We start from the raw sequence: 21,838 nt of genomic DNA on the forward strand, positions 1-21,838 counted from the left end.
TAATTGAGCACTTTTTGGTCAGCCAGGAACTGTTATAAGTTATGTAAACATGTCACTAATTTTCACAGCAACTGCTGAGATAAGTTCTATGTTTATTCACATTTTCAAATGAGGAAGTCAAGGAGTTTAGTTAGCTGCTGCAAGTGATAATGTACACCAGAGAGGTCTGTCCTCAGAGCCTATTTCTTACCTTCTACACCATCCTCCCTCCTATGGCAGTGGGTATAAACTAGAGCAGAAAGGAAATATATTCCCTGGAGGGAATATCTCGATGCAGTCTCAGATATGCCAAATGCAACGTCTCAAAGAAAATCAGATTAATGAAAAGTCTAGTATACCGGAAGTATCTGGACATTTTCTATTATAACAGCAGTGTCTCATGTTTTACTATTTAATTAAATTTTGTTTAATTATTTTTATTGCCATCTGAGTGTCAGGCACTGTGATAAGTGTGTGGGCACAGAAGTGAATGAGTCTGACAGGGCCACTACTCTCAGGACATCCTGTCTAGCGGGGGATTTAGCCAGTAAGAGAAAAGTATCTCAATAGTATTACAATTAATGTTAAGTGCTAAGAATAAGGTGAGGGTGCCAGGACAGTGACCTTCCACCTGGTGTCCCAAAGAATGAAGAGGCAGTTGTCAGATAAAGAGGATAAGACAGGGAGGGAAATGCTAAGAGAGCTCCATGGGGAAGGAAGTCAAAGGATCTTAGAAAGTTTAAGGTAGAAAGAGGCCAGGGTTCCCAGTGCTCTGTTAGGAAGCCAGAGGGTGTACAAAATAAGCCCAGAGAAGTCAGAAGGACCCTGTTCACACAGAACAGAGCCTTGCCGCACAAGTTAAGGATTTTAGACTTGTTGCTAAGAGCGAAGGGAAGTTACTAGAAGGTGAGAGACAGAAGAGTGACATGATCAGCTTCCCATTTTTAAAAGATCAGTAAGACTGCAAATGTGAAGAATTGTATAAAGTGAAAATGGAAGCAGAGAGATTTGCTGGGAAGCTATTGCTCAATCAAGGTAAGAGGCAATGGTTTAGGATAAATTATGGTGGTGGATGGAAAAAAGGGAAAAATTCAAAACCTATTTTTGGAGAACCATCAAGGGAATTTGGCGGTGGTTTGATGGAGATTTCGTTAAGGGTACTTTTCAAGTTAATATTTAGTTACTAGGATGATGGTTCTATCAATTATTAAAATACGGAATGTGAAGGAGCAGCAGTTTGTGGTGGGAAGATCACAGGTTCATGTTTGAAAGTTGAATTTGAGATGTCAGGGAGAAGTCCAAATGAAAATTTCAAATTATGCTATTAAGATTCTTTTTCATTTGTTTCAAATTCAGCTACAACTGGAGTGCCTGCTGCAACTTCCCCAGGAGCTGAAGGTGAAAGCATAGCTTCCACGTCAGGTACTGGAACCACAACTGGGCTCATAGTAGTTATATTGATAAATATCTGGATAGTGCTCCAATAAAATAAGAACACTGCTCCTGACTTTACACTTTTTAATCTCAGTTGCCACAGGAGCCATCCCTGGGTCAACAATTGCACCAGGAAGTACCACTACTGGTAAGTAAGCAGGGGGATGTCAGATGTATTTTTAATTTGTTTTCATGCTCATTGCTTCATTTAAAACAGTAAAATCATTAATAATAATAATGCCAGTTAATTACAATGTCTTTAAATAGATTATCTCATAAATTACTTGAATGAACATTATTATCTCATTTTGCTCATTAGGAACTTAGACAAAGATATTACCTAAGTTGATATGTTCCTACAGCAAGCCAAATGGTGAAATCAATATTTTTCTCGATTGTTTACTGATTCCAAAACACTGCCCTTCAGTGTGACACCTTCCTTTGCTAAAGCAAAATATACAATGTTCTTTAATAACCCATCAATAGGCCAGGCGCGGTGGCTCATGCCTGTAATCCCAGCACTTTGGGAGGCCGAGACAGGTGGATCCTGTGGTCAACAGATTAAGACCATCCTGGCCAACATGGTGAAACCCCATCTCTACTAAAAATATAAAAATCAGCAGGGCGTGATGGCGTGCACCTGTAGTCCCAGCTACTCAGGAGGCTGAGGCAGGAGAATCGCTTGAACCCGGGAGGCAGAGATGGCAGTGAGCCGAGATCAGGTCACTGCACTCCAGCCTGGGCGACGGAGTGAGACTCCATCTCAAAACAAACAAACAAACAAACAAACAAAAAACACCAATAAAGCTCACTTTTAAAATCACAAAGATTAAATGTTTCCCATTTCTAACTAAAAGAATTGGAGCAGCAGGTAAGAAAAATAAGTTTTTTATTGTAATAAACTGTGGCACTTTTATTGTAATAAACTGTGGAAATAGGATTTGGAGAATTTTATTTGACAAAACTATAATATTATTGTTTTATAAGTCCAAATTTTATAACTTTCTTTCTTTTTACAATGATTCACAAATACTTATAGGGCAATTTCTTTTTCCTAACACTGAGTAAATGAACAAAATTATTATTTCAAGTCTACAGCATATTATTGTTTAAGGTTCTCAATTAGCAATATACTTAGTATGATAGTACTTGAGAAATACATTTCTCAATGTATAGGTCTCTAACAGAACCCAGACTCTAATGACTACATTGCTCATTAATAGTTTAAGGAATAGAATGCTTACCTTTTTTTTTCTGGTGAAGATTTATGCCGCATTATTCTAACTACTGTTATAAAGTCTCCTGTGTAAATTAATTTTACCAACTGATTGCTAGAAAATAATTAATTCGGTAATTTAATTCAAACTAAATTTGTATTAACTCTTTATTCAATCTATGGTTATGCAAATGTAAACAAATTGGCATGATTCATATTATATATTGAACAACATAGTTATAAGTTAACAACATGGCCATGAACAGGTAGCTATTGGGACACAGTGTGTGACTATTGGGGCATAGTATGTATTTTATCATTTTTGGCACTTTATAATTTCAAGACAGCTTTAATTAAATGTAACCAAATAATAATTACCTGTGTATAAATATTTCTCTTAGAAAAAAGGCAGTGTTTTGTTTTCAGTTTGATAATCTGTAATCATAGAAATCATACATGATTCTTTAAAAGAGCACTTTACAATATGTCTCACAAGGAACATTTACTCTGACTTGAATATCTAAGATAAGCCTCTATGGGAATAACATCTGTTTCTTAAACAAAATGTAATTATCATGGCATTTGACACACTGAAACAAATTTTTTAAATGAAATTCAAATAAATTCTTTAATTTAAATATGGATTTAATTTATCCTTTAGTAAGCTCTGTTAGAATTCCACCACAACTAATTGTAGGTAAGCTGAAATTCAATGACATGAAAATTTATTTCTGCACAATGTGCTTGAAAGAGAATTTCTATCTTTTCCATTTGAGCACTGAAAAACATTTAAAGGACTATGTGTGACATGCATCTCAAATTATAACCTAATATACAAATTAATCTTTGTAAATGGAAATAAATCAAATATTTACATTTATAAATATATTTGTTTTTAAATTTCAGTGCCATCAAAAAAGCCTGAAGTAGCAGGTGAGAAAATATGAGATTATGAATGTGCATTTGAAAAAATAATGTTACATTAATGGACTAGAACACATGGTACCAGAAGTCTTACTTTATCTGATTAATAAAACATGAACTTCAAATTTGATTTTTGTAGAATAGGGCTTTTGATTTTTCGATTCTAATTCCTTCTTAAATCATAATAAAGGTGTATTGAATCCTTTATATAATACTTAAATTCTACAGTGATTGTATACAAATATACAAACTCAGACAGACCAAAATCACTACCAAAACAATCCCCTATTAAAAAGAGGTAGCACCGTATTTCTCAGCATAATAGAGTTATTTGTCACCTACTATTTACAAGAAAATTATTTAGCTTTTAATGTATCCTGATATCTCTTTTTTAAACTTAAAAACAGTTTTAAAAAATAGGCAAAAGTAGCTGATTCTTTTTTTTGTTTGTTTTTGTTTTTGTTTTTTCAAGACAGGGTCTTGCTCTGTCACCCAGGCTGGAGTGCAGTGGCATGATCTTGGCTGACTGCAACCTCCACCTCCTGGGTTCAAGTGATTCTCTTGCCTCAGCCTCCTAAGTAGCTGGGATTACAGGTGCGTGCCACCATGCCTGGCTAATTTTTTGCATTTTTTAGTAGAGATGGGGTTTCGCTATGTTGGCCAGGCTGGTCTCGAACTCCTGACCTCAGGTCATCTGTCCACCTCAGCCTCCCAAAGTGCTGGGATTACAGGCATAAGCCACCACGCCTGGCCAAGAAGCTGATTCTTTAGAACATCTCACTTTAAAAAAAAATGATTTCTCTTTCTGATCCTATTAGCACTTACATTGGAATATAAGCTCCCTGAAAACAGGCATTTTTGTCTTATTTTTCACTGATTTAAAACCTCTTTATGGCCCTTCTCTGATGAGGTGATTGATTTCCATACTTGTCCCCCTGATCCATTAGATTCTACCTTTGTTGAAAGGGGACCAAGCCTTATGCATCATTACTGTCTTACTTGAGGAGCTTTGTGTATAACAAACACTCAATACAGCTGAAATATGTTTAGCTTTCATTGACTATCTATTTGAATAATGTAGGCATTATTTTCCCTAATTTGCTGGTAAGGAAACTGAGGTTCAGAGATTTTTAACCTGTTTAAAACTACACAACTCTTTTGATTCCAACGCCTGAGCTCTTTCTACTCCTCTACATTTCCTTATTCTAGACTACTGTAGGCAAGTTTCCTCTCTTCCAGTTTTCTCTGTTCTCAGATGTGTTCTATCTGAAGCAGTGGTCAGTGGTCCTCTATTGACTGTTATCTCTGCTCATGTCATTTCTGTCATCAGTCCATGTTAGCAGCTACCCATTGCCCTTCAAGTAAATTCTAAATGCTTTAGTGTAGTATTTGAGTCCTTGGAAACCCCATCTACTTTCCAAACTTCTCATCAGCCCCCTTCACATAACAACTTTTAACCTCACTTGAATTAGTTGTTGGCACTATTAGAAGTTCCTTTATAAAATTTTATAAACTGATCACTAGGAAGTTGTTTTCTTACTGAATTTGAGCTAAATTTCCAGTTATTTTTCACTCATTCTATGTTCATATAACACATATTGCTATGTTTCCCTAAACCTTGGCTCTTACTATGTCTTCTGCCTGATGTTCCCTTCCTGGACTTCACATAGACAAATCCTAAGCAATGGTAAAGATCTAGATGCTGTCTTTTCCAGAAAGCCTTCCTTGACCCCACTAAGAAGGAGTAATGCTCAGCAGTTTCTCATTGTCTCAGGTACTCAGTATATATAAACTGTCTTTTGTAGCAGAGAGCTAAGGCATACTGAGATCAAACTAGGTGAACACAAGAGAAGATCATCTTTCATCTTTGTCAGGGAAGGCCAGGAAAGGACGTCTCAAGTAGAGAACATTGCCACTCCCTATGATTTACAAATGGAATAGTTCAAGCAGAGAAACTCATAGAATTATAGATTTGTTAAGTACCCAGAAAAGACTACTTGTTATAGCAGAGAACACATAGATAGCGTCTAGATTCAGATCTTCTCATGGCAGAATGAGTCAGTATGGTGACCTCTGGACTTTCTGTGTTTCAGGTACCACTGGGGTAACCACTGGCACAACTCTTGCCTCTAGAAGTTTCAACATAGGTGAGAACAAGCTGAGTAGAATTTTTCCCATTGGAACTTCTTTCAAGGAGCTATCTCCTCAGGTTTTATTTCTAGGCAAAATTATCATGATAATAATCCAAAATCCTTAATGTCTTCCCAGTTGTGTCTTTCTTCTTTTCCTCATCCTCAGAGGCCACAAGTTCCTAGGAGGAAGTAGAATCTCTGTAGGTGGAATAGCTCCAGCTCAGCCTGCTAAGCCATTACTGCACTTTTTGATCATCTTTCATTAAGCAGTGTTGCCTGAAATGCAGCCACACTGGTTTATTCCATAAACTAAACCTTTAAAAAATTTCAAAACAGTTACTAGATAACAAATGACAAGCTTGAGGAGCCTAAGACTTCCTTCTACCTCAAGGAGCTCATTCAGTGCACTAAGAAGTCAAGTCACTGGCCACTGGATATATGTGTACTGAGAAAACTTCCATTTCCAAGCACCGAATCTCAAAGACACTAAAGCGCCTAGAATGTTGTTAGGAAGTTTGCTATAAGAAAGAGATGCTACATTGGAAACACAGATTAATTCTTGCCATTCGAAACCTCAAAGAAAAAGCATCCTAATATATTGTAAGAAATACAAATTTTTGAAAAAGCAATTCCCTAGTCATGGCATGTTGACCACCATTTCTTTATTTCAGGAATTTCTGGTGGAATTTCTGGGAAAACCCTCAAACCTGGAAGTTATGTCTCAGGTAAGTCATCACATACCAGGACATCCTGGAGGGAGCCCCTTAGGTAATACAGTTGACCCAGCATGCTTTTCTTTTCTTCCTTTCTTTTTTTTTTTTTGAGATAGGGTCTCACTCTGTTGCCCAGGCTGGAGTACAGGGGCATGATCTTGGCTCACTGCAGCCTTGACCTCCTAGACTCAGGTGATCCTGCCACCTCAGCCTCCCAGGTAGCTGGGGCTACAGGCTATTTTTTGTAGAGACGGGGTTTCATTATGTTGTCCAGTCTGGTCTCAAACTCCTGGACTCAAGTGATCTGCCAGCCTCGGCCTCCCAAAGTGCTGGAATTATAGGTGTGAGTCACCACACCCAACCGTCAGCATGTTCTTACTTTTTTCCTTTCTTTTCTTTCTCAGAGGCTACAACTGCTACAGGGACTCCTGGAGCAGGAGGTGAGTGTTCTCATTCCAAGACTTTGGTTTCTGTTGATTCATTGTTTGGGATTGCAGCTTAAAACAGAAGAATACGAAGTTTGAGGACACATTTTACACAAGGCCAAGTCAAATTGTGAATCCCTCTGGAACTGCCATTTTCATGACCCTCCAACAAGTGTGCCTGAGTCCTGGCTTTCAGAACTAGTTCTCTGAAGTCAGGAATGAGACCGTCATTGCTTTAAAGTTCACACATTTTTTTTCACAGGCACCACTATCATTTCTCCTGAAGTCAGTACCAGTTCAGAAGTTTCCAACACAGGTAAAATTCCATAAAGAAAATGTAAGCTGGCTCTTACTCCTATGTGAGTTTTGTGCATGTGTATGTGTGTGCATGGGAATGCTTTAAGGATGACATGAAATCAACCACAAAAGTATCACAGAGACATTTCTAAAGAACTTTATATTTCATTTTTCTCCCTCTGTAGTCATCCCTGGTACACCAGGGAGACATAACAGGAATTGAAACAGGCAGGCATGGAATGAGCCTCCATCCCTCTGTCAGCAGGCTAGAATGTAGGGGTGTTCACTGGCAGGTCGCCTGCGAATAAATGAGCCAAGGAAATGAAATGAGAGAAGGACACTCCTAATTTAGCATTTGCACCATTTATAACATTAAGTCCTGAGAAAGGCCCTTTTAGTTGCTTCCATGATGAATTTGCTAAATTTGCTTTTTCTTGTTTTAGGTATCACTGGAGTAGGCTCTGAGACATCTGTTGAAACAGGAATTTCCAACACAGGTAAAGTTGAAAGAAAACCATCTCTATGGACACACAGATGAAATGATGTTTTTTTGTAGATTTGTTCTGATGAATAACACAAAATCTGTCTTCCCACTATTGCAACTCCCCAGAATTTACAATTCCATGTCATGTCTCAGAGGCTACAATTTCTGCAGAACACGTTGGCACCACTGAAGCTTCGTTCACAATAGGGGAGAAGGAGCTACTCATGTCTTTGTTGTTTTCAGATTTTGACACTTATAGCGAGACTAGAGAGAGGAGGATTCTGGAGAGCAGTTTGTATTTACTTTACTAATACTACATTTTTGGCCAACAAATTCTTTATCAGTTTAGACATTTTTCCAGAAAAGCTACTAATTACAGAGTGCAGAATCATACTTCTAATCCCGGAAGACAGGATGATTATACTGATTGTTCTAAGTAACTTCTGCTGTGAAATTACAACATTAGAAGCTTTTAAAAGAGAAGGGAGTGATAAAACTTGCTGAGAAACACAGAGGAGCTACAAGAACCCAGGAAACACACCTGCTCTGTGTCAATGCTTCCTTTTCACAAATGAAGAGCTAAATATTTTCACAATGTCTGGAGTTCTCAGCACACTCATGGCATTCTCAGCAACCACCCCACAGCAGGCACCACTCTTGCATCTGACAGCCAAGACACAGGGAGGAGAACAGGTGAACATGGGAGAAACCCACATTGTCCTCCTGACTGAGAATACCGGGAAGATTATCACAGGTTGAGAACATTGTCACTTTGGTTGCTTTGGTAATCAAATGGTTAATGAGAAAATACATAGGGCTCATCATCAGGGAAGAGCTAGGGAAAGTGCTAGTTAGATAGAAGTTAGGTTTAGATTCTTTCTAGAGGCAGGTCCATAGGAAAGAAAGATTAATCACCATAGTGATCCCAGTCCTCTTGGTGTTTCAGCTACGACTGGGGTGGCTCCTGGCACAACCCTTGCCCCTGGCAGTTCCAGTACAGGTGAGTCTGCAGGTTGGCAGGGAACTCTTCAGAGCTCCTCCCATAATTTGATATCTTCTCTGGTGCTTGTCTTTTTAAGAGTAATATCTTATTCATTTCATAGTGATTGAATATTTTTCAAATATGTCTTTTCTGTTTTTGTCTCTCAGAGGCCACAACTTCCATAGGAGGAAGTGCATCAACAAGAGGAGGAATAGCCACAGGTGAGCATTGCTGGGTCATTGCACTCATTTACCAATAATATCCAATAAAGACTGTGGTGCGAAATGAATCCATGTGACTGGATTCTCCCATACTGAGTACTGATCGAGAACATATTACCATTGTTCATTGATGAAAGATCGGAAACTCAAATTTCATTCTTATTTCCTGTGCTGTAAGCAGATTCTCCTTCCACACCCAAGGCAGTCGTGCAGTCATTTGATTGACAGTTATATAGATGATCTAGAGATAGCCCCCATCTCCCTGTTCCAGAACACTAGAAAAAAAAAGAATTGATAAGTGAAAATGTCCTTGGTAGATATACTGTGGGAAGGAGATTATATGAGAAATATACAGATGTCCTTTTAGCATTTAAAACCCAGTTTACTGACATATTGAATAAGTGTATAGATTTTATCAATTTATTTGCCTGTTGCCCATTACCTACTTTCTTAAGACCACTGGGGCATTCTCTAGAAAGACTCTGGAACTTGGGAATGACAACAGAGGCTAGTCCAAAAGCACACAAGGAATGCTCCACCTTGGCTGCTCAGGTGACAGGCTCCTAGGGCTACATAACCCTGTATGTCTTCATGCTGCAGTCTTTATTCTTGCTTTCTTTTCTCTCAGAAGCCACAGGTTCCACAAGAGGGGTCAGGACCACTGGATCGGAAGCTCCAGAACGTAAGCTTCATCAGTTCCCAGGCTTCAGAGTTCTTATCTTTGCCCTGTTGTGGGATACTGAGGTAAACACATAAATGAGAATGAGGGCCAAGGAAAGACAGTTACTTTTTATCTGGAAGCACAACATGTATTCTAATCTCTGAGTTGTTCTGCTAAAGAATTTCAGAAACTGGGTGTATTAGTTCATTCTCACATTGCTTTAAGGAACTACCTGAGACTAGGTAGTTTATAAAGCAAACAGGTTTAATGATGGACAGTTCTGCAGACTGTATGGAGGCATGGCTGGGGAGACCTCAGGAAACTTACAATCATGGTGGAAGGTGAAGGGGAAGCAAGTACATCTTTACTTGGTGACAGTAGAGAAAGACAGAGTGAAAGAGGAAGTGCTACACACTTTTAAAGAAGCAGTTCTCGTGAGAACTCACTATCACAAGAACAGCAAGGGGGAAACCCAGCCTCTATGATCCAATCAGCTCCAACCAGCTTCCTCCCCCAACGCTGGGGATTATAATTCAACATGAGATATGAGTGGGGACTGAGAGTCAAACCTTATCACTCAGTTGTCTAAGTCAGGCATTGCTCCATTTCCTGTGTGACAATTTTAGTACTCTGGACACCTGGCGGAGGCCCACTGACCTGCAGCAGCCTCCGCAGAACCCCCAATTCTTCCATTCTGCTCCTCATGATTCCACAAAGTACTATCACCTGCTGACATCTATTGAACATATTTATTACACTTGTTTATTTTCTTTGTTCCCTCTCCCACAAATGGAAACCTCACAAGACAGAGACTGTTGTTTGTTCTTTTCACTGAGAAGAGAATGTCAGGTACAAAGGATTGCTTACAGAATATAAGATGAGTGACAAGTATGTACTTATTTTGAGTGTCACTCTGTTTACTTCAATAGCTACCACCACAGTTTCACCTGGTGCCAGCAGCGGTTCACAGCGTCCCAAGCCAGGTAGGATGAACTACTTAAAATCACCAGTGGGAGGTATAAATATCTCATAGAAGTATATTATTATACATCTGATTATCACAATATTATCAGTTACACAAATGAGAACATTTAGAATGTTCAAGACATTTTTCCTCCTCCAGGAACACCAGGAAACTACATCACTGAAAGTGAAGTTAGTAAAGTGAATTTAAGCATCTTTCCTTTTTTAGTTGAATTTAAGCTATTACTGTTTTTGAATAGGCTGCAGGGGAAAGGATAATCCATAGCAAATCATCTGTCAATAGTTGGGGGAAAATTATTCATTGTTAATTTCCTTCGGAAACCAGAGTTCTTAGGAAAGGTCTTCTAGTGGTTCAGGAACCCATTGATGATTTCAGTATTATTTGTCGTATTGGCTCCTTTATTTTTCTCATTTTAGGTACTTCTGGAGAATTCTCTGGGACAACCATTTCATCTGGAGGCTTCCACACAGGTAGTTGAATGAGAGTGAGCTCCTCATCTGGAATGCATGATAACTTTGCAGAGCTGCAATAATAAACTAGCACTGTGATACTTTTCCCCAGTATCTCAGATTCCCCAGACCTCTTTATTCTCCTCTTTTCTTAGAAGCCACAACTCTCACAGGAGGTAGGGGAAGTATTGGAACTGAATCCAGAGCAGGTGAGGTGGAGCAGCTCATGATTTGGGATTTACCATGAATCATGACTCTCATTAGCATGACTTGTTTGGAAGCGGGCTTTCCTACAGAATATTTTGCATTTATTTCCAGACAATGCATCTTAGAACAAATAGTTCTGCCTTTAAATTAAATATTTTCCCAAAAATTTACCAATATCCTCTTAGAAGTGAGATGGCTCTTGTAATTGTTCTGAGAAATTTCTCCTGTAATGTTATATATAAGTATGGCCAGGATATTAGTAGGAGCAAAAAACATTTGTGATCCAGGGAAGGAGAGATAATGTAAATGAATCCTAGAAATATGTGTATAGAGGTTTCCATGCCCTAAAACCAATACAATTATTAGTGCTTTCTTGGTGTCTCAAATTGCCAGCAAACTTAATTTTTTATGTTTCATCCCTGGCAGTAAATTGGTGAGTATGGAAAATTGTGCGTCTCCCTCTCATGGAATGTATACTGCTTCAAGCTGAGGAAGTGGCGCCTCTGATTGCATTGAGAATTAAATGGTTCTACAGGTTGACAGGGAACTCTTCAGTACTCCTCTCATAATTAGATATTTCTTTTGGTGTTATTGTTTATGAGAGTAATGTCATATCTGTTTCATGGCCTTTGAATATTTTCCAAATATGTTTTTTCTGTTTTGCTGTCTCTCAGAGTCCACAACTTCCCTACAAGAAAGTGCAAAAACAAGAGGTGGAATAGTGACAGGTGAGAATTGCTGGGTCATTGCACTCACTTGCCAATAATATCCAATAAAGCCTGTGGCTTGAAAAGTATCCATACTCTCATTTCTCCCATATTAACATTGTTAGGAAAGTTCCTACCGTTTTTCACTGACTAAGCATAGAATCTCAAATTTCATTCTTAGTTTTTGTGGTTGAACAGACTCTTCTATTGCCCCCCAAGGTAAACATGCAGCCATTTGAAAGACAGTTACACAGAAAATCTAGAGTTAGCTTCTATCTTCCTATTCATGAAATATTGAGAAAAGGAAGTCTAATAAGTTAAAAAAAATTAAGCAAATATACCATGGGAAGAATATTATTTGAGAAGTGTAGAGATTAGCTTTTGGCATTTAAAGGCCAGTTTATTGAAATAATAAATAAGTGTACAGCCTGTGTCCATTTGTTTGCTTAATACTCTTTTCCCACTTCATGGTAATGAGTTAATGACCCACCACTGCCCCATCCCTTTCTTAATAGCTACCAATGGGGCATTCTCTGGAAAGACTTTGGAATCTGGGAATGACAGCACAGGCAAGTCAAAAAGCACACAGAGAATGCTACACCATGGCTGCTCAGGTGGCAGTCTCCTAGGGTAACGTAACCCTGTACTCCCCATACTGCAGACTTCATGCTTGCTTTCTTTTCTCTCAGAGGCCACAAGTTCCACAGGAGGGATCAGGGCCACCGGATCAGAAGCTCCAGGAGGTAAGGTTCGCCAGTCCCAGACCTCAGGGTTCTCCTCAATTCTCTGTTATGCTGAGGTGAACACATAAGTGAGAATGGGGGCCAAGGAAAGGGGGTTACTTCTTACCTGGAAGCACAACATGTATTCTGACCATCCTGAGTAGTCCTGCTAAGGAATTTCTGCCACTTGGCCATCTAAGTTAGGCATTGCTCCACGACCTGTGTGATAGAGTTAGTTCTCTGGACACCTGGCTGAGGCCCACTGACCTGCAGGAGCCTCCCCAGAACCCTGATTCTCCCCACTCAGGTCATCATGATTCCACAAAGCACTATCACCTGTTGCCATCTCTCTAACATGTTTATTACACTTCTTGCATATTTTCTATTTCCTCTCTCACAAACACAAATCTCACAAGGCAGACACTTTGTTTTTTCACTGAGAGGATTATGTCAGGCACAGAGGAAATGCTTACAAAATATGACATGAGTGACAGACATATTCTTATGTAGAGTGTCACTGTTTACTTCACAGTTTCACTTGGTGTCAGCAGCAGTTTATTGGGTCTGAAGGCAGTCAAGGAGGCTACTTAAAACACCATGGAAATGTAAAAATATCGACATGAGTGTGTTCTTAAATACGATTATCACACTACCACCAATTACACAAATAAGAACATTGGAAATATAAAAATATTTCCTCCTTTTTCCTTCTGGAATGGCAGGGAGCCACATCACTGAAACTGAAATAAGTAAAGTGAAATTAAGCTTCCTTCTTTTTTTTTTTTTTTTTTTTGCTAGGGTACAGTGGAAGGAATAGTCAGTATGAGAACATTAAACAATAAGTTCACAAAAAATTATGGTGTACACTTTTTCTAAAACAGAAGTTGTCAAGAAAATTCTTCCAATGGTTCAGGACCATAGTGTTGATTCCAATACTGCTTGCTCTGTTAGCTCTTTATATTCTCATTTTAGGTACCTCCGGTAAATTCTCTGGGATGACCATTTCATCTGGAGGTTCCCACACAGGTAGTTCAATGAGAAGGAAATCTCCATTTTGCATGCATGATAACTTTGTAGAGCTGCAATCATAAGATAGCGCCTCAATATTTTTTACTCATATCTCAAATTCCCCAGACCTCATGATTTTCCTCTTTCTTTCTTCAGAGGCCACAACTCTCGCAGGTGTCAGGGACAGCGCTGAAAGTGAATTCAGAACAGGTGAGGAAGAGCAGCCCATAATTTGGGAGTTACCATAAATCATGTCTCTCATTAGGATGACTTGCTTAGAAGTAGGATTTCCTGCAGAATATTAAATATGGATTTACAGACAATGTAACTGAGGTCAAATATATTTTTTAATTTAATATTTCCCTATAAATATCCTAAAGTCCTCTTTTCAAATGGGTTGACTCTTCTAGATGAGGTGTAAATGGGATGTAATTGTTTTGAGAAATTTCCATATAATATTACATATAAATATTTCCAGTGTAATAGTAGAAGTTAAAAAGTTTTGATCCCAGGAAGTAGACATAACACAAATGAACTTTAAAAACATGCCTGCATAGATATTTCCTTGCCCCCAAAGAAAGAGAAATAATTATAGTATCAGGTCAATGGGGCAAAATCATTGCCCAATATTACACAGGAGAGATGCTTAATAAATATTGGTGGAATGATGAAAGAAATTATTTTGAAGTTCTACATTCTATTTACTCTAATAGGTACAATTATAGTTTCACCTGAAGTCAGAATTCCAAGCCAGGTAGAATAGATTGAATACAGTCATCACATGGGAATATTAGAGCTAGAGAGTTCTTTTTTTAAACATGTGAATACCAAAATACCTCAAGTAATTGATGAGAAATATTTGTAAAAATAGAAGGTAGTCTGCTTTTTTCTTCTTAACACATCATTGTCAAATCAGGGAGCCCAGCTTCTGGGAGTTCAACAGGTGAGGGGGAGATAAGGTCTCCTTTCGCATTCACTGGGATCTTTGGAAAGGGGAACCCCAGAAGCAACAATGTTCAGTCGAGGGGCAAAGAAACAAAAGGGTAGTCATTCATGGTTCATTTCCTTCCGAAACATACGTTCTTAGGAAAGGCCTCTAATGGTTCAGGATCATATCACTTCTTTTACCATTCTTTGCTCTATTAGCACCTTTACTCTTCTCATTTTAGGTACTTCTGGTGAATTCCCAGGAACAACCATTACATCTGGAGATTCCCACACAGGTAGTTCAATAAGAAGGAAATCCTCATGTTGAATGTATGATAACTTTTTAGAGCTGCAATCATAAAATAGCTTTTTCCTTGTATCTTCAATTCCTTACACCCCTTGATTCTCTTTTTCCCACAGAGGCCACAGCTCTAACAGGAAGCAGGGGCAGTATTGGAATTGAATCCACAGTAGGTGAGGAGCAGGCCGTGATTTGGGAGTTATGCGAATTATGACTTTTATGATTATGACTTGTTTAGAAGTGAACTTTCCTACAGAACATTGTGCATTTTTTTAGGGAAAATGAATCTAAGCCCAAATAATTTTTTTTTACATTTAATGTTTTCTTAAAAACACACACACACACACACAAATTACCAATAGTGTCTTTTGAATGTGATACCTCTTGAGTTTGTTTTGAGAAATTTCTCCTATAATGTTATAAACATTGCCAGGGTTTTAGTATGAGCTGAAAACACTTTTGTTCTTGGGAAGTAGAGACAAGGTAAATGAACCTTGAAATCATGCCTAGTAAAGGTTTCTATGCCCCAAAAGCAATACAAATAATTATTATTTTATGAATGTCTAAAATTCTTATTAAACTTAATTTTTTTTAAAGTAAAACCAATGAATATGGGAGGAAACCACCTGTCTTCCTCTAATGGAATTCCAAGAATATTGCCACATGTTGAGAAATTGATCGCTCTTACTATTTTGATAATAAAATTGTTAATGAGAAATACATCTGGCCTATCATCAGGGAAGAATCAGAAAAAGAGTTATTTGGATATAATGATGATATGCTTAGATTCTTTCTAGAGCCAGATCTTTGGTAAAAAAACATAAGCACCATAATGACCACAGTCTTCTTGATGTTTCATCCACCACTGGGATAACTCCTGGCACAATTCTTGCCCCTGGCAGTTCCAATTCAAGTGAGTCTACAGGTTTTCAGGAAACTCTTCAAGAATCTTTACATAATTAAATGCCTCATTTGGTGCAATTCTATCCATGAATAATATCATATCTGTTTCATGGCCCTTCAATATTTTCCAAGTATGTCCTCTCTGTTTTTCTCTCTCTCAGAGACCACAACATACATTGGAGAAAGTGGGACCACAAGAGGTGGATTGGCCACAGGTGAGCTTGCATTCACCTGCCGATGATAACCCCAAAGGATTACAGACTGAAATGTATCCATGCTAATCATTTTTCCAATACTGAGTATTATTAGAGATAATCTTACCATTATTCATTGACTGAGGTTTCAGATTCTCAAATTTTGTTCTAATTTCCTGTGCTTTGAACAGCTGTCCTCATAACCCCCAAGGCAATCATGCAGCCATTCCACTGACACTAATTTAGATGTTGTAGAGAATTAGTTTCTATCTCCCTAGTCCTGAACTCTAGAAGAAAGAAAGCCCAATAAGTAAAAAATTACTTGGTAAATATTCTGTCACATGTATATTGTATGAAGAATATGCAGATTACTATTAGGCATAAAAAGTCCAGTTTACAGCTGGGCATGGTGACTCATGCCTGTAATCCCAGAACTTTGAGAGGCCAAGGCGGGAGGATCACTTAAGCCAAGGAGATTGAGACCAGCCTGGGCAATATGGTGAAACCCTGTCTCTACAAATATAGTAATAATAATAATAATAATAATAATGATAATAATACAAAAATTAGCTGGGCATGGTGACATGTGCTTGTAGTCCCAGCTACTCAGGAGGCTAAGGCTGGAGGATGGCTTGAGCCCAGGAGGTGGAGGTTGCAGTGAGCTAAGATTGTGCCACTATGCTCCAGCCTGGGTAAGAGTGAGACTCTGTCTCAAAAAAAAAAAAAAAAAAAAAAATCACAGTTTACTGAAATAATAAATAAGTATACAGACTGTGTCTGTATACTGTTTGATACTGTTTGCCCACTTCGTGGTAATGAGGTATTGACCCGTAACTACTTATCTCTTTCTTAATAGTTACCACTGGGGAATTCTCTGGAAAGACTCTGGAACCTGGGAATGACAACACAGGCAAGTCCACAGGCACACAGGGAATGCTACACCATGGCTGCTCAGGTGATAGGCTCCTAGGGTTATATAACCTTGTATTTCCCATACTGAAGACTTCACGCTTGCTTTCTTTTCTCTCAGAGGCCACAAGTTCCACAGGAGGGATCAGGGCCACCAGAACAGAAGCTCCAGGAGGTAAGGTTCATGAATCCCAGACTTCAGGGTTCTCCTAATTTTCCTGTTGTGCTGAGGAGAACACATAAATGAGAATGGGGGCCAAAGAAAGGGGGTTACTTCTTGCCTGGAACCACAGCATGTATTTTGACCATCCTGAGTATTCCTGCTAAAGAATTTGAGACACTGGGTTATGTATGTCAGGCATTGCTCCATGGCCAGTGTGACAATGTTAGTTGTCTGGACACCTGGCTGAGGCCCACTGACCTGCAGCAGTCTTCTTGGAACCCTGATTGTCCCTGCTTTGCTCATGATGATTCTGCAGAGTACTATCACCTGCTTCCATCTCTCAAACATATTTATTACACTTCCTGTTTATTTCCTGTGTTCCCTCTCGCACAAATGTAAATCACATGAGGCAGAGAACTTTCTCTCTTCTTCTCACTGTCAGACACAGTGAAAATTCTTCTAGAATATGAGATAAGTGACAGGCATATTCTTATGTAGAATGGTGCTTCAATGGGTACCAACACAGTTGCACTTGGTGTCAGCAACAGCTCACAGGATACCATGCCAGTTGGCATAGGCTACAGAGAAACACTAAAGGAAGCTATAAACATCTATGTATTTATTCTTAAAAATATGATAATCACAGTATTGCCTGTTCCACAAAGGAAAACACTTAGAATGTTCAAGACTTTTTCTTGCTCCTGGATCACCAGAGAGCCAAGTCACTGGACATGAAATCTGTAAAGTCAGATTAAATGTCCTTCTTTCTAAATAGGCTGTGATGGAAGAAGTAGTCAGTAGCAAAACAATAGTGGATACATTGTAGGGAACCATTATGGTTCATTTCCCTCCGAAACAGATTCTGAGGAAAGGTTTTCCAGTGGATCAAGGCAGCATTGCTGTTTCCAGTGTTGTTTGTCCTATTAGCTGCTTTACTTTCTCATTTTAGGTACCTCTGGTGAATTCCCAGGGACAACATTTACATCTGGAGGTTCCCACACAGGTAGTTGAATGGGAAGGAAATCCTCATCTTGAATGCATGATGACTTTGTAGTGCTGCAGTCATGAAATAGTGACTCAATGCTTTTTGCCAGTGTCTCCCAGACCTCTTGATCCCATTCTTTCTTTTCTCAGAGGCCACAACTTTCACAGGAGGCAGGGGCAGTACTGTAACTGAATCCAGAGCAGGTGAGGACGAGCACCCCATAATTCACATGTTACCATGAATCTTGACTCTCATTAGGATGAGTTTTTTTGGGAGTGGAATTTTCTGCAGAATATTATGCATTTATTTAGGGATAATGAATCTTAGGCCCAGTAGAACTTCCTTTAGATTTTATATTTTCTAAAACTTTACCAATAGCCTCTTTTAAAGTGGGATATCTATTGCATTTGTTCTGAGAAGTTTCTCCTGTGAGATTACATAGAAACGTTGCCAGGGTGTTACCGGGAACTATGAACAGTTTTGTTGTAGGGAAGAAGAGATAACTTAAATGAACCTTAGAAACATTCCTAAGGAGTGGTTTTCATGCCTTAGAAGCAAGAGAAATGTTTAGTATATTCTTGATGTGTAAGAGTCCCAGGAAAATTGTTTTTGTCTCCCATATTCCGGGGAGTAAAATGGTGAACATGGGGACCACCACCTCCCTCCTGATGGAAGACCAGAAATATTGCCTCAACTTAAGGAATTGGACCTTCTGATTGTTTTGCTAGTAAAATGGATATGGAGAAAATATACAGGGCATGACATCAGGAAGGATCATGGAAAGCACCATTTATAAATAATTCAGATAGGCCTAGATAGTTTTTAGAGGCAGGCCTAGAGGAAAGGGAAAAGTTTATCACCATGGTGATCCCACTGTTCTTTGTGTTTCAGCCACCACTAGGGCAGCTCCTGGCGCAACTCTTGTCCCTGGCAGTTCCAATACAGGTGAGTCTGCAGGTTGCCAGGGAACCTTCAGAGCTCCTCCCATATTTCAGTGTTCGATGTCTCCTCTGCTGCTGTTCTTTCCAGAAGTTGTATCATGTTCTTTTCATGGTCCTTGAGTATTTCCTAATATACCTTCCCTGTTTTTCTGTCTCTCAGGGGCCACAGCTTCCCTAGGTGGAGGTGCAACGACAAGAGGTAGAATAACCACTGGTGAGCATTGCTGGGTCACTGGACTCACTTTTTAATAATATCCAATAAACCTTATTGCTTTAAATGTATGCATGTCACACATTTCTTCAACACTGAGCATTGTTAGGTAAATGTTAGGTAAAAACCTTCATTCATTAATTATATCAGGTAGGTGCAAAAGTAATTGTGGTTTTGCTATTGAAGATCATAACAAATTGGCAACTCAAAAATAGCAACTCAGTGATAGCAAATCAGAAACTGAAAATTAATTTCTTTCTATACTTTAAGCAAACACTTCCTTTAGTCTTCAAGGTAATCATGTAGCCATTGGACAGTTATATAGAGAATCTAGAGTGATAGCTGCTAGGACCCTGTTCCTGAACCCTAGAGAAATGGAGACCCAATAAGTAAAAATTCCTTTGGTACTATACCATGAGAAGGGTATTATATGAGGAGTACATGGATGACCTTTTGGGATTTAAAGCCCAGTTTCCTGAAATATTGAAAAAGTATACAGATTTATCCATTTATGAGGTTGTTATTCTCTGCCTACTTGATGATGACGAGGAACTGACCCATGACTACCCATCTCTTTCTTAATAGCTACCACTGGGGCTTTCTCTGGAAAGACTCTGGAACCTGAGAATGACAACACAGGCAAGTCCACAGCCACACAGGGAATGCTATGCCATGGCTGCTCGGGTGACAGGCTCCTAGGGTTACATAACCCTGCACTCTCCATACTGTAGATGTCATCCTTGCTTTCGTTTCTCTCAGAGGCCACAAGTTCCACCAGAGGGGTCAGGACCACCAGGTCAGAAGCTCCAGGAGGTAAGCTTCGTCAATCCAGGGCTTCAGAGTTCTCATCATTGTCGTTTTGTGCTCAGGGTAACACATAAATGAGAAACCGGGCCAAGGAAAGAGGGTTACTTCTTGTCTGGAAGGACAACATGTACTGTGGCCATCCTGAGTGGTTCTGCTAAGGAATTTCAGAAACTGAGTCATCTAAGTCAGGCATTGCCCCATGGCCTATGTGACAATGTCAGTTCTCTAGACACCTGTCTGTGGCCCACTGAGCTACAGCAGCCTTCCTGGAACACTGATTCTCCCCGCTCTGCTCATCATGATTCTGCAAAGTACAATCACCTGCTACTATCTCACTAACATATTTTTTACACTTCTTGTTTATTTCCTCTGTTCCTTCTCCCACAAATGTAAATCACATGTGGCAGAGACCCTTGTCTCTTCTTCTCATTGACAGAAGACTGTCAGACACAGTGGAAATGCTTCCAGAATATGAGAGGAGTGACAGGCATATTCTTATGTAGAATGTCACTCTGTTTACTTCAATGGCTACCACCCTCATTTCCCTTCGTGTCAGCAGCAGTTCACAGGATCCCATGCCAGCTGGCACAGGCTACAGAAAAACACTAAATGAATCTATAAACATCTCCTATGTGTTTATTCTTAAAAACATGATAATTACAATATTACCTTTTCCACAGAGGAGAACACTTAGAATGTTCAAGACTTTTTCTTGCTCCTGCATCACTAGAGAGCCAAGTCACTGGACGTGAGATCTGTAAAGTGAGATTAAACTTCCCTCTTTTTAAATAGACTGTGATAGAAAAAATAGCCAGCAGCAAAACAATAGTGTATACATTGTAGGGAAAACCATTCACGATTCATTTCCTTCAGAAACAGAGATTATGAGGAAAGGTCTTCCAGTGTATCAAGGCAGCATTGCTGTTTCCAGTGTTGTTTGTCCTATTAGCTGCTTTACTTTCTCATTTTAGGTACCTCTGGTGAATTCCCAGGGAAAATATTTACATCTGGAGGTTCCCACACAGGCAGTTGAATGGGAAGGAAATCCTCATCTTGAATGCATGATGACTTTGTAGTGCTGCAGTCATGAAATAGTGACTCAATGCTTTTTGCCAGTGTCTCCCAGACCTCTTGATCCTATTCTTTCTTTTCTCAGAGGCCACAACTTTCACAGGAGGCAGGGGCAGTACTGTAACTGAATCCAGAGCAGGTGAGGACGAGCACCCCATAATTCACATGTTACCATGAATCTTGACTCTCATTAGGATGAGTTTTTTGGGAGTGGAATTTTCTGCAGAATATTATGCATTTATTTAGGGATAATGAATCTTAGGCCCAGTAGAACTTCCTTTAGATTTTATATTTTCTAAAACTTTACCAATAGCCTCTTTTAAAGTGGGATATCTATTGCATTTGTTCTGAGAAGTTTCTCCTGTGAGGTTATATAGAAACGTTGCCAGGGTGTTACTGGAACTATGAACAGTTTTGATCTAGGGAAGAAGAGAGAACTTAAATGAACCTTAGAAACATACGTAAATAATGGTTTTCATGCCTCAGAGACAACAGAAATGTTTAGTATATTCTTGATGCATAAGAGTCCCAGGGAAATTGTTTTGGTCTTCCATATTCCAGAGCATAAAATAGTAAATAAGGGGGACACTACCTGTCTCCTGATAAAGACCAGACATATGGTCTCAAGTTGAGGATTTGGACCTCTTGATTGTTTTGCTAGTAAAATGGACAAGGAGAAAATATACAGGGCACCATATCAGGAAGAATCAGTGAAAGCACCATTTATAAATAATTCAGATAAGTCTGGGTAGTTTTTAGAGGCAGGCCTGTAGGAAAGGGAAAGGTTGATCACCATGGTGATCCCACTCTTCCTTGTGTTTCAGCCACCACTAGGGCAGCTCCTGGCACAACTCTTGCCCCTGGCAGTTCCAACACAGGT

The 21,838-nt window shown here is 39.2% G+C and overlaps 1 protein-coding gene across 1 annotated transcript in view; it reads left to right on the forward strand.

The window, feature by feature from the left end:
- MUC19 (mucin 19, oligomeric) overlaps positions 1 to 21,838 on the forward strand; it is a 187,101-nt gene that overhangs the window by 102,161 nt on the left and 63,102 nt on the right. The window contains 29 exon segments of the mRNA XM_054528500.1: positions 1,336 to 1,401; positions 1,508 to 1,561; positions 5,647 to 5,700; positions 6,357 to 6,410; positions 6,803 to 6,838; positions 7,086 to 7,139; positions 7,564 to 7,617; positions 8,551 to 8,604; positions 8,754 to 8,807; positions 9,436 to 9,489; positions 10,870 to 10,923; positions 11,058 to 11,111; positions 11,784 to 11,837; positions 12,506 to 12,559; positions 13,511 to 13,564; positions 13,703 to 13,756; positions 14,716 to 14,769; positions 14,894 to 14,947; positions 15,839 to 15,892; positions 16,728 to 16,781; positions 16,902 to 16,955; positions 17,893 to 17,946; positions 18,078 to 18,131; positions 18,820 to 18,873; positions 19,030 to 19,083; positions 19,666 to 19,719; positions 19,840 to 19,893; positions 20,859 to 20,912; positions 21,783 to 21,836. Of these exon segments, the coding sequence (XP_054384475.1) occupies positions 1,336 to 1,401; positions 1,508 to 1,561; positions 5,647 to 5,700; positions 6,357 to 6,410; positions 6,803 to 6,838; positions 7,086 to 7,139; positions 7,564 to 7,617; positions 8,551 to 8,604; positions 8,754 to 8,807; positions 9,436 to 9,489; positions 10,870 to 10,923; positions 11,058 to 11,111; positions 11,784 to 11,837; positions 12,506 to 12,559; positions 13,511 to 13,564; positions 13,703 to 13,756; positions 14,716 to 14,769; positions 14,894 to 14,947; positions 15,839 to 15,892; positions 16,728 to 16,781; positions 16,902 to 16,955; positions 17,893 to 17,946; positions 18,078 to 18,131; positions 18,820 to 18,873; positions 19,030 to 19,083; positions 19,666 to 19,719; positions 19,840 to 19,893; positions 20,859 to 20,912; positions 21,783 to 21,836 (1,560 nt within the window).

The sequence above is a fragment of the Pongo abelii genome, chromosome 10, assembly GCF_028885655.2.
Source record: "Pongo abelii isolate AG06213 chromosome 10, NHGRI_mPonAbe1-v2.0_pri, whole genome shotgun sequence".
In the NCBI taxonomy this organism is placed as follows: Eukaryota; Metazoa; Chordata; class Mammalia; order Primates; family Hominidae; genus Pongo; species Pongo abelii.